Source organism: Oryx dammah, unplaced genomic scaffold, assembly GCF_014754425.2.
Source record: "Oryx dammah isolate SB20612 unplaced genomic scaffold, SCBI_Odam_1.1 HiC_scaffold_2, whole genome shotgun sequence".
NCBI classification, from domain to species: Eukaryota; Metazoa; Chordata; class Mammalia; order Artiodactyla; family Bovidae; genus Oryx; species Oryx dammah.
The window spans coordinates 89,378,404-89,391,878 of record NW_024070186.1 but is presented as its reverse complement, the minus strand read 5'-3'; the positions used below and the strand labels follow the sequence as shown (position 1 = coordinate 89,391,878).

The 13,475-nt window shown below is 45.2% G+C and overlaps 1 protein-coding gene across 1 annotated transcript in view; it reads right to left on the bottom strand.

Moving 5' to 3' along the window:
- SEMA5B (semaphorin 5B) overlaps nt 1-13,475 on the bottom strand; it is a 132,417-nt gene that overhangs the window by 20,962 nt on the left and 97,980 nt on the right. Inside the window, exons 3-4 of the mRNA XM_040250411.1 lie at nt 12,681-12,780; nt 8,567-8,612 (exon numbers count right to left, since the gene is read on the bottom strand). Of these exons, the coding sequence (XP_040106345.1) occupies nt 8,567-8,612; nt 12,681-12,780 (146 nt within the window). The remainder of the gene's footprint in view (nt 1-8,566; nt 8,613-12,680; nt 12,781-13,475) is intronic.

The window sequence follows — 13,475 nt, the reverse complement described above, 5'->3', positions numbered from 1 at the left end:
CAGACACTTGACACACCTGTCTGTTCATTTTACAGGTGAGGAAAATGAAGCTCAGAAAGACTGAACAGTTTCCCCAAGGTCACAAAGCTGGTAGCAACAAACCCAAGATGCAAACCCAGACAACTGTAACTAAGCTCTCTCTGTTGCATCGTGCAGCCTCTCACTGTGAGTAGGTTTCTCAAACCAAAAGTTAGAACATATGGCCTGAAAAGAATATGTATATTTATAATGATTACAGCACAGAACTGGCTTGAGTCATTTTATTTATTTTTATTTTATTTCAAAAATTATTTTTATCAAAGCAATGATGCACAGAGTTGAAAAAGTTAAATAGTATGAAAAACTAATTTAAAAGACTCCAGGAACAACTCCTCTCACACACCAATCCATTTCCCAAGGACAAGTATTTTAGACTCTTTTATTTTTCTATATAAAGAAAGATGAGCGTGGAAGAATTGATGCTTTTGAACTGTGGTGTTGGAGAAGACTCTTGAGAGTCCCTTGGACTGCAAAGAGATCCAACCAGTCCATCTTAAAGATCAGTCCTGAATACTCATCGGAAGGATTGATGTTGAAGCTGAAACTCCAGTACTTTGGCCACCTGATACAAAGAGCTGACTCATTTGAAAAGACCCTGATGCTGGGAAAGATTGAAGGCAGGAGAAGAAGGGGACGACAGAAGATGAGATGGTTGGATGGCATCACTGACTCAATGGACATGAGTTTGAGTAAACTCCACTCCGGGAGTTGGTGATGGATAGGGAGGCCTGGCGTGCTGCAGTCCATGGGGTCGCAAGGAGTTGGACACAACTGAGTGACTGAACTGAACTGAACTGATTTTTCTATACATGTTTTTAAAAATCCAATTTCTCAAAAATATGTATCAATCTTAGACTTCATCTTCTGACTTCCTGTTATGGAGGTGAATATTTTTTTTCCACTTACCCATCTCCATTCTCTCCCACCCCTCTCCTCTCCCTGTCCTCCCATTATAATTATGTAATATAAATTATTTAATATTTTAATATATTATGCTTTAAAATCAATACGTTATTTATATCACTGTGAAAATTATTCACTGCTACCAACTAGAACCCTAGATTTGACTGAATGTAGGACACCATTGATTGTAATATGAATCATTAAGAAAGAAAACATGCTGGCAAATTCCTTTATTACTTACATTTTTAATGTAAGCTTATTGGAAGTATTTTTACTTAGATATATATTTAATCATACATTAATTTTACGCATACAAAAAAGAAAAATGTAAGCAAAATTTATTCAGTATTTTTAAACCTTCTTTGAATTCAGAGTGTTCATCTCTTCTGAGTCACTTTTCTATTCTGTCATCAGAGATCATTTTTTGTTGTTTTGTTTGCTTGTTTTAGACCATCGTTTTATGAACTGCCCAGGAAGCCAGTGGTGCAGCAATTCTTCAAGAATATTTCTCTTTGGTTTCCAGAATTTTCTTCCAAGTTATTGCCCCCACTTGCCAGGTTGGATGCTGGTGCTTTCTTGATCTTATCAGGTCTCCACAGAAGGTTTCTGCAAAACCAAGACTCATATCCCTCCTCATATGATCCTTAAGTGGTTTGTGAACTGAAATGTCAGTGGCTTGCTGTTGCTGGATGAGCACACCAGGAATAATGACCAAGTTCATGCCTGTACAGTTAGAGACAACTCCATCAAGACTGCAGTCTGCCAATGGTGACTGTAAAATGCCTTTGATAAAAAGCCGTGCCCTGATTTCAGACTCAGTAAAATGTGAAAACATACGCCTCTGAGAATCAATGAAATATGCCTATTCTGACAAGGTTTCCATTCTTGACCAACTTTTTGTTTCTCCTGGGCTGATTAGTTGTCTTGATTTTCTTCATTGGCTTGTTTTATAATGCACCTATCACTGAATTTCCCCAAATGTCCAACATTCTCTCAATATTAGTTGCTAACGGTACACACAAATGGTTCAGATAACCTATTAGTTCCCACTGCCTTCCTCCTGCCCCAGTATGGACTGGTCCTCCTGTTTGGCTGTTAACCTGGGACTTACCTCCTCTCCTCTCCTGTTTGCTGAATCCCATGCTTCCCTCTTTCTTGAATTATTGGCTTATTTTGGTAGAACACATCTTCAGTATCTTCCTATGAAAAGGAACATGGTAGATCAATTTTTTAAAATTCTTGCATGTCTGATTCATTCTATCTTCATACTTGATTGGTTCTTTTGGTACAGAATTCTAAGGTGGAAATAATTTTCACTCAGAATTTTAAAGACATTTATTTCTCCATTGTCTTCTAGATTCCACTGTTGCTATGAGAATTCTGGTGTAATTCTCAGTCCCCATCTTTTGTAGTGACCTTTTTCTTTTTTGCTTTAGAAAAGAATGCTAGAAACTTTTAGAATCATCTTTTTGATCACAGTATACTGAAATTCACGCTGATGTGCCTTAGTGCTGGTCTCTTTTGGGAACTCAGTCAACCCTTTCAATGTGAACTCATCCTCTGTTTTGGCAAATTTTCTTATGTTATTTCATCCTTAATGTCTTCCTTATCTTTTCCTCTGTTCTCTTTTTAGTAACGCTTATTAATCCAATCCACTGTTCGCCCTTGTGCACTGATCCTCTGGTTTTCTGTTATTTATTTCTCTCCTGCTTTTCATTTCTTGTTTTTTTGTTGTTGTCCTAATTTCTGAAAGATTTTTCTTCAACTTTATCTTCTAATCCTTCAATTCAATTTTTATTTGCCCAATCACTCTTTAAATTTTCATTTTTGTTTGTTTTATAAACAAAATAATTTTATATCTCAGAAAACTCTAACTAGTTTTTAAAATTAATTTCAAAAGTGTTTTCTTGTATTTCTTGCATTACCCCGTTCTTACAGCTTCCTTCATTCTGGTTGCTTGTTTTTATCTTTCTCCTTGACTTTAGAGGCCTTCCTCAAATGTCTGGTGAGTTTCAGCTGTTTATATTTAAAAATAAATCACTAACCATTTCCCACTGAAAGGAATCAAAGCTTTCTTGGAGAAACAGCTAATTCCAGATCTAGGGCAGGAAATGTACAAGGTGAGCCTAGAATATCACTTCATACCAATAGAAAGCAATAAAAAACCACTAGGGTCATAGTGTCATAGGAGTCAACTTGAAGAGGTTCCTTACTGGCAAAAGATGGGATAGTCATGAGAGACAACTGCAATGGGTTGAAACATCCACAATGTTTAAAGCCATGAGTCTGTAGCAAAAACAGTAATACAATATAAAATTCACTAATCATCATTGACAGATACTACAAAGCCTGTTCATTATTTGAAAACTTCTGAATAAATACAGAGTATCAAACATTTATCTTATCTTTCTGTACAACTGTTTCATCAGGTAATCAAACAGTAGATAAGACGTTTTTCCTTGTAAAAGTAATCTGGCTAATGCATTGTAACCTAAAGAATTAATAGATTTAGGTAAAAATCATCAATGACTGCTAACACTAAAAAAAAATACAGAGAAAATCAGATACTATGCACCTCCTAAAAAAATACATGCTAACATCTCTGAAGTAATCTTGCCAGAATCTAAATTGAATAAAGTCGTCACATCTGAGAATCAACTTACAGATGGTACAGGGAACAGAGGAACATGTTAAATTATACCACTTGGACTACAGTCAGCAAAATCCAGACTGTAGGGAACTCTACAGGACAAATGACCAGGTTTCTTCAATAAATAAACTGCACAAAAATAGAAAAAGGAGAAATATTGTTCTACTCCCAAACCCCATTGGTGAGATTTCACCTTTCCTGGAGTCTCCAGATTTGAAGACTCACTAGTTGGGTCTTTAAAGAAAGAGTCTTAGTTTTCCTTTCTTGAAGTGAAGTGAAGCGAAAGTCGCTCAGTCGTGTTCGATTATTTGCGACTCCAATGACTATACAGTCCATGGAATTCTCTAGGCCAGAATACTGGAGTGGGTAGCCTTTCCCTTCTCCAGGGTTCCTTTCTTGGGGAGGGGTAAAATGGAGGAAGGGATTACTGTGTGGGATGGGACAGGAGATCTGGGTTCCAGCATCTCAATTTAGATAATTTCAACCATGTCCCCCTTTTGGACTTGTACCTCATCCTCACATTCCACAATACCCAACAGCCCAATTTCTGAGGCCTTCTGGGGAGTCATCTTACTTCTCTGCTATATCTCCCTTTATAAACTGTTCTGCTCCACTACGTCAGTTATGATTTGCTCCATCCACTTTCCACCTCCCCGGAATGCATTTAATCTTTTCTCTGCTGACATCTCTTTTGTTCTCTCTGTCATTGCAGATCTGTATCTTTTAAAAGTTCTCATTGTCCTTTTAGTGGAATTTTGTGAAGGAGTGGAATTAAGATGTGTATAATCAATCGACCACACAGAATGCTTTAAACTAGGAGTTCCAGGAGAGCAATCCCTAGTAAAGAGAAACTGCATGGTTTTCTGCTATGAGAGAAAGCAGTCAAGAGAGCCAGGAATTGGATAATCTCCTTATAGATTCAACAACTCCCCTGGACACCAGAGACAACGGCTGAACATGAAAACGTCTGAGCATTAAGTCCACCACTCAGCAGAGTTTAGACTTCAAACAACTCTGGAGCTGCCAGCCTAGTTTGGACAATGTGCAGATAACTAGAAAAGAGCTCAGAATCAGCCTCACCATCTGCCCAGGCACAAACAAAGCCCCATATGTGTCCTGATGCTTATGTACATCACAGTCCTCATTTCTGCACTTGCAGGACATGTGGCAGCCCAAGACCATAAATCCATAGCAATTAGGCCTCCAGCCACGTCATCCCCTGGTACTGCTCTGGCCCAGGTGGCTCATGATCTCCTGATTGACAAATCCAAGTAAGCTTACCATTCAGCAGCCCCCTGACCCTGTCGACTACTGGCCACCTTTTCTTTCCCACAGCCAGCTTATTAAGTTACACTGAAAGATAACAGTCACTGGTGAGCTGATTTGATTGCCCCCCCCCCCCCTGCAAGCACAGGAGTGCACACACACATACGTACATGCACACACATCCACACTGCACACACATACCCTCCTGTCTCTGCTGCTACCTGCATCTCTCCAATCTTGCTGCTTGGAGAACTGGGAAGGAAGCTGAGTTTTTCTTTCTTTCTTTTTTTTTTTTTTTTTTTTTTGAGGAACAGTAGTTTACACAAATTGTTTAATAGGGGTTAGACACTTAGAAGTCCTTTTAATGGACACTAGTTTGCATAGAGTTTGCATTTAGATTTTTCTTTAAGGGATGTTAATTATTTAAACTATCAATAAAACACTGCATTTAAGTTTGGTTAAATCATATCCTGGGGCCACGTGGGAGGAGCAGTTGGCTATAAATGAGAGTTACAACCTTGAGTATACCTCAGGCAGTAAACACAGTCAAGGAAGCTGGACTGGGGAGCGGGGAAGCCTTGGCCCTGCCTCATCCTGTCAGGAAAGTGGTGGAGCTCATTTTTGACCCTTAGTTGTTGTGAGCCACTTGTGATAGCAGATGCTGAAAACTTATAAAAAGGGACCCAAAGCCCCAGGTAGGGCACTGGAGAAGCACTCAGTGAAGTCCAGCTTTTATGGTCAACAAGGCAGGGCTTTCTCATCAGAGGACAAACAAGGAGACCAGAGGCTGTGGTCTACCTCCAGCCTGGTCAAGGTGATGCTGGACAGCCTTCTCCAGCTTCTCTGTTGTTCCCTCCTCTTTGTGGCCAGGTGGGTCCCCCTATGGTGGGGAGGTGAGGATGTGAACATGAAATGCATTTATTTATCTCCTAGGTTCTATTACAAAGAATCCAATCTGAACTCCTGGATTCAGGCTCCTAAGATACACCCTGGGAAGGTGGTAAAACCAATTCCTGGTGCACTTGGCTGGTGTGCAGGACCCTTCAGAAAAGCCCCTGAGGCCTGGTCCCTGCCTCAAGCATGAGTGATGGAGCTGGCAGAAGATACCTTCCATGGTGAGACCAGATCCACCCAGAGCTGAATGAACCAAACATAAGGCCTCAGCATCAAGCTAGACAGTCCTAACATCTGGTAAGGTAGGGGACCCAGGTCCTGCAGGTCAGCTGTCAAGGACACCTGGGGAAGCCAAATCAGTTGGGCAACATCTATAAGGACTTTCTTAACATCCTAGAGCAGTGCTTCCTAAATCTGGCTGCACATAGGAATCATCTGGGAGCCTATAAAAATCCCAGTGCCCAGCCGCACCCTAGAACAGAATCTCTGAGGATAGGATACAGGCATTAGTGCTTTTTTAAAGCTCCCCCAGTGATTCTAGTGGGCACCCAAGAGAAAACCAGTGTCTAGAGTCAGGCTAGCTCCAGTCAACTCCTGGTTTATGCTACTCAGCTCTGCAACCAGAAGGCAAATGGTACCACTGTGGTCCAAGCCTCCCCTAAACCCTCCAGGGTTGTCTCCTTCCCGATTTTAGGGGTCACCTTCACACAGAAGACAACATGCCCAGTCTTCTCTGGAGCTCTGTGATGCTGCGACTCTAGGTGTCTGCCACCTGAAGATCAATTCCTGTCTTCTCTCCATCCCCACTCTGCCGCCTTAATTCAAGTCTCCCCATCAGTCACCTTACCGCAGTTTCTCCTAACTAGCTCCTCCACTAATCCATTCTCTGCAGGACCAGGTGATTGGAACACTAAATGCAATCATATCACTTTTCTGCTTAAACCTTTATACCTTCAAAATAAAATATGGATCCCTCTGAAGAGCCTCTATGGTGCAGCCTCTCTCATCCTGGGCCTTATCTCCCATCGTTATCCCACACCCACCCTGTGATCCTCCCATACTGCCCCACTCTGTGCTTCATGCTACTTCACATCTCTGTGTCTCCTCCTTAGCTACCTGGCCACCTCCATCCTTCTAGCTCCAGCCCAAAGGCAGCTCTCTGGGAAGACTTTTCAGACCCTGCTGAGCTGAGGGCTCCTTGTGCCTCGGCCACCATTGCACCCAGCATGCCCCGCTCCCTACATGCCTCCCACAGCACTGTCATTATTTCTGTGCATCTGTTTCCCTTTCCTCACTTGGCTCCCACAAGACCTTCATTTGCAGACCATGGGAGCTTAATAAAAAGCCAACTGCCTGGGCTCAGGGAAGGACCCCTGGATCTACTTCCTCCCACCCACACTGGACCATTTCTGCACTGGCTTCCCCTAGACTCTGGCCTGTGGGGCTTGGCATCTTGGCTTCATTTTCCATGAAAACCACTTGGAACCTAGGCTCTGGCTGGGCTCCTTTGACTGACCAAGCTGGCAGGCCGTGGGATGCTGCCTCTGGCAATTTACTCTACCTTGCTCTAGCCCAGGCCCCAGGAACATATCCCATCCAATAAAGGAAATCATTTATAATTTATGTGCTTGCTCCTTGAGGCAAGGACTGAGCGTGATTCACCTTTGGATCTCAAATACTAGGACTGGACCCAGTGTTGAGTAGTTATTCAGTAAATGTTTACTAATGTTTATTATAAATAGATAAATGGCATTTCTTTTCCATTGTCTCTAGTTCTTCCTGGACTCTCCCTTCTGAAGGTCACTGTTTTTTTTTTTTTGCTCCCTTATGCCTCTGTGGCTACCAGCTGCAGTGGCCCTGGGGGTCTAGAACAGTTTCTAGAAGACACTAGACCAGAATATCACACTAGCTCACCAAGGAGTTCTCCCCTTCTCCAACTTCCCTTTGTAGTGAAACGCTATACTAAATAGCCCCATATACTAACAACCATTCTCTGATTAGATTTTGTGTGTCACTCATCATGTTTGTTTCTGGCTGTGCTGTGAGCCCTAGAGGCCAGAGATCAGTGTGTCTATAGCCCCTCTGCCTCCAGCTCACCTGTGACACACAGTAAGCGCTCAATGAGCACCCCATCACTGGAGACCAGCAAGCCTCCCCTGGACACAGGAACTGAGGCTTTCAGATGAAGAGACGGCCTTCCTTTCTCTAGAATGTTCAGCCCCTGCAGAGATGATTTGGCATCTGTTTCTCAATCTGGGATAAATGTTCTGGATCAAGGATTCCCATTAAAATGCCTCCCAAAGCACTTAGGGAATTATGCTTGGGGAGTCCTTCTTGGCAGCAGATAATAAATCAATCACAGCTCAGTGAAAATGCTAAGCTAGAATGGGATCACTCAGGCCAAGCTAAGAAAGCAACCAGGGACACCCTTTCCCTCAAGGCCCAAATGCAGAGACCTTCCTGTGGATTTAGGCTCTGCACTTATAATGACCAGCTGTTCCAGTTTGCCCAGTACTGAACTGCTTCAAGTGGAAGTCCTGCATCCTGGAGCCCCTCAGTCCAGGAAAACAGGAGCCCCCAGCTCCTGTTCTCACAATGCAGGAGCCCTGTGTGTGCCCCTATGTTTACGTGGCCGTGACCCCCACTCCCAAATACCTTCCCAGCTGTCACCCCAACAGCTAGGGTGAGTCCACAGCCGCTGACAAGAGCACAGCGTTCCTGTTTTCAACCCTAGAGGCTGAATCTCACTCCTTGTGCTGCCCTGGCCCCAGCCCCTAAACACCAGGGAAATTACAGGGAAGGGAAGCAATGTACCTGAAGGAGGGAGACATTGGCAAGGCTGAGTCTGAAGAGGTAGTTCCTGTGAAAACAGAAACAGAGGTCGTAAGTCAGGCTGGCTTTATAGGCAGGTCCCCAGGAAGTGGCTTTCTGGCTCCTGCCTCCAGGTGCCAGGACTGGGTGCCAGGACAGGGTGCCAGGACTGGGTGCCAACTGCAGAGAGCCAATGGTGGGCCAACCCCAGGGAGAGCTTTACCTTCATTAGCTCATTTAATCTGCACAGCCATCCCGGGAGAAGAGAGAAAATGCCATGTTACAGATAAGGAAACAGCTGGGGTAAATGGACCAAGTCAGAGAGACAGTATGTGGAAGAGGTGGGATAGAAATCCAGACTCATGTGCCCCTGGAGGCCCACAGGCACATGTGGGTGGACCTGGAGGGTGGCAGGACCCCCAGGTCAGAGAACCGCATGGAAATGAATATGGGCTCACAGGGTAGACCCTGCTGCAGAGACAAGGAGAATTCCACTTGCTGGGGGTCTCCTGAGGGCCTCAGTGTCCACATCTGTAAAATGGAGACACTAACGCCTGTCTTCCTTATTTCATAAGACCCATGGAGACAGGAATGGTGTGATGCATGTTAAAAGGTTTATTAATGTCAAACAGATGTAAAGTTTTGGTTTTCCCTAAGAATTTTCTTTCCTTCTTATATCTTCTTTTGGCTGTTCCTCTTTTGGTTCCTGAAGTTTTTGGAATAACTGCTTTAGAAAGTTTTGGCCTACCTAAGCTGTGCTGAGGAATGAGAGGAAAGGTTGTGGAGTGGGCCAGAAACAGAGGGAGTGGCCCCTGCTGAATGGATCCAGGGGCCTGAAGAAGATACCCCTGGCTCCAAGCCCAGGACCCACTCGACTGCTTTGCTGTCCTGGTGGGCCTGGCCAGGGGACCTTGGCTTCAGGCCTCCGACATCCCTCCCCAGGCTCCTCGCCTGCACCCACCCGCCCAGACTGGGGACAGATGGGCTCCAGCTTATGGCTCTGCCCCAGCTGTCTGCTCAGGTAACACAGACGTCTGCTCACAGCTTTAAAAAATTAAGGGAAACACTGCATCACTTTATACATTTTTATCCCATCAAAAATCATTCATCACAACTCAAAGTTTGCTCTTCTGGGAGATGAGAACAGAGAGAAATCTCTATAGCCTGACCCACCCTAAACCCTTTATGGAACAAGGTGGGGTATAAATGAAGAAAAAATTTCCCTACCCTGAATTCCAGAGACCCAGGGTGTCCCACAGAGAAGTGGGAAACTGTCAGGCAGAAGAGAAAGAGGAAGGAAAGATGATCCTAGAAAAAGGGTTCTCTGCAGGCATAACCAGGCCAAGGTAAGGGAGGAGGAGCAGACCGGGGAGGACAGTGTGAGCACAGGCGGGAGACTTAACCCTCCCAGCTTTCTGGTCCATACAGTGCGGATCATCATGGAACCTACTGCCTGGGGTGATTTATTGTGAAGATTAAATGATTTATTACATGTTTCACATATCTTACAGGCTTCCCTAGTGGCTCAGATGGTAAAGAATCTGCCTGCAGTGCAGGAGACCCGGGTTTGATCCCTGGGTCGGGAAGATACCCTGGAGAAGGGCATGGCAACCCACTCCAGGATTCATGCCTGGAGAATCCCATGGACAGAAAAGCCTGGTGGGCTACAGCCCATGAGGTTGCAAAGAGTCAGACACAACCGAGCGACTAACACTTTCACTTAGATATTTTACCACATATTTGATACATAAAATAGTGCCTGAGACATGCCGGGTACAGAATGAACGGCAGTTTTCAAAATGCTTCCACAAGGTTCAGAGCAAAGGCATCAGGATTTATGTATTTACTTGTTTATTTAAGGTCTAGTTGATTTACAATACTATAGTAATTTCAGGGGTACAACTTAGTGATTCAACTGTTTAAAATATTGGCTTTATTTCCCTGCACTGTACAGTATATCCTTGTAGCCTATTTATTCTATACATGGTAGTTTCTCTTAGTCCCCTACGCCTATCTCGCCACCACCACGCCTGCCTTTTTCCCTCTCCTCACTGGTAGCCACTAGTTTGTTCTCTATATCTGTGAGTCTGTTTCTGTTTTCCTATATTCATTCATTTTATGTTTTAGATTGCAAATATAAATGATGACTTTCGGTGTTTGTCCTTCTCTGTTTCACTTAATTCAAAGGCATCGGGATTCTAAAAGCTACATGTAAAACTGGTGCACCCTGAATCAGGTGGGAAAATGGCATTAGTGCCAGCTTCCTGGCTGCAGTGTTGTACTATGGTTAGGCAAACTGTCACCACTGGGGAAAACTGGATGAAGGGTATAAGGATGGGATCTCTCTGTATTATTTTTTAGAACTGCAAGTGAATCTACTATTGCGTGCACACTAAGTTGCTTTAGTCGTGTCCAATTCTTTGAGACCCATGAACTGTAGCCCTCCAGGTTCTGCTGTTCCTGGGATTCTCCAGGCAAGCATGCTGGAGTGGGTTGCCATTCCCTCCTCCAGGGCATCTTCTTGACTCAGGGATCAAACCCATGTCTACTGAGGCTCCTGTGTTGCAGGTGGATTCTTTACCTGGGGAGCCCAAATCTACCATTATCCTCAAATAAAAAGTAAAACAATGACTCTCTTTGCTAGGAAAATAAGGTCCATACTCTTAGATACTTGTACCTGTAGAGATTACCTCAGAGAGGACACACAAACTCATACACAGCATGCCTCCAGTGAGGGGTCCTACCTAGTGTACTGGGCGGGGGCGGCTCTGCTTTTCCCTTTTGTACCTTCTGAATGTTATATTGTAACACATATCTGATACAAAATAATAATTTCAAAATAAAACAATAAAATGCATTCAACCCTAGCTTCTTTTTTTAAATTAATTTATTTCTTATTGAAGGATAATTGCTTTGCAAACCCTAGCTTCTTAATAGCCCTGTCATGTTGGCAGCCCAGAGACTGTCACCCAGACTTTACAGATGAGGAAACTGAGGCTCACAGGTCAAGGTCACCCAGGACAAGAACACAGCTCATCTGGTCCAGAGCTCTGTCCTTTACACATGGCAAATGAAGGGGTGGGGCCACTCAGGAGAGCCCCGAAATCAAGGCTGGTCAGCTACAGAGTGCAACCTGGAGGTGCCCAGCCCCTTGGCCGTCCTCCCCTGCCCCAGACCTGCTCAATAAGAACCCCCAGGGCAGAGAGCTTCTGAGAAACACCAATGCAGTAGGTTGGCAGAAAACCTCGAACCCTGAGGTTCTAGGGGGCCTGGATTTTAACCCCAGACTCTTGTTATCTTGCTACGTGATCTCAGGAAGGTCACCTTCCCCTCTTGGGCCTCTGCTTCCTCTTCTTTAAACTGAGGGCAACTGGATTAGGCCAGTGATTCTCAAACCTCAGGGTGCACCACGCTCAGCTGGAGGGCGTGCCAACAGGCGGGCTGCTGGGCCCCACCTCCAGAGTTTCCGACTCATCAGGTCCGAGAATTTGCATTCTAACAAGTTCTCCAGTGGTGCTACTGCTGGTCCTGCTGGAACAGACCATCTCTAAGCTCCCTTCCCAAACAGAGCTGATGGTCAAAGATTTTGTGGGAATTCTCTCCTCCTAATCCACACTACAAAGTTTCCATAAGTTCTTCAAGAGTGTATTACCCCTAAATACTGGACCTGGGCCTTGGGGCTAACTGATAACGGCAACCGGGAGGTCCTTCATAAAAACACATGGCCTATGTCCCCTGTCCCAGGTGCAGGTAGCCGGCCGGCCAGCAGGGGGCACCTTCTCCGCGTGGAGCTCCCAGGGAGGACACCACCAGCTAGGTAGGTTCTGGCATGATTGCTGGGATGCAGGCTAGGAAGTTGACAGCAGGCATTCTTGCCCTTAATAACTGCCAGACCCTGGGAAATGTGGCTTGCTGAGATGTGGTGGTTACTTCCTTGTCACTGCCCCCACTGCTGGGGGACAGGCATTCAGGCACAGAGAGAATGTCTGGTAGAGAGGAACAGAGACCCAGGATGAGGGGTTGCCCACAGAGGATCATCCCAAATAATATTCCCTCTGCTCAGTGTACTTAGAATCCATCCCCCAGTCCTGGCCCCAACCCTCCTGTACCTCATTACCTGGCTCCCACGATGAGCTGGTTTCTGGAAGGATCCAGAGCGAGCTGGGAGAAATCTTGGGCTCCAGGGTAGGTGAAGTTAGAGACCCATGGCTTCAGATCTGGGGGAGGGAGAGGCAGCCTTTCAGTTACTGTTGGACTAGGGGCTCCCAGCTGCATCAGCATTGGACCCAAGAACAGAAGGGCTGCAGTGAAGTGGGGGCACCCCAGAGATCAGGGCTCCACCTGCCCACCTCTGTGAGCAGACAGCTAGGGGACAGGAGGAGGGGGTGTTGTCACTGCTCCTGCTTTGCTCCCTAGCTCAAAGAAGGGCTCCACCCATCCCTAGCTGTACAAAGGAAACCTGTAACCATTCTTGACTCCTCAAGACCCTCAGCAGCCACACCAAAGGCCTCTCCTCTGAAATCCAGCCATCTCACCCCTGCACCCTATACCCCTGGCAAGCTAGCATCATCTCTTGTCAACAGCATCCTAACTGGCACACCTTCCACTCCTGCCCCTCCAGCCCATTTCCCGCAAGGCAACCAAGCCATCTTTCTAATATGCAACTTGAGTTGGGTCACTCCCCAGCTTAGAACCCTTTGATAGTGCCCAGTTTCCTCCGGGCAAAGTCACAACTCCTGTGAAGGCCTTTGGTTTCTGGCCCCACTGTCCTCCCAAGTAGAATGGATGCCTGGCGCATTAGTTATCTAGTGACCCACTGAAAGAATGACACTTCAGCTTATACATTCCTTCTCAAACCCTCTACCCCAGCTACCCTCGACCAGTGCACATCTCCAGATCTATCCCACAAGAG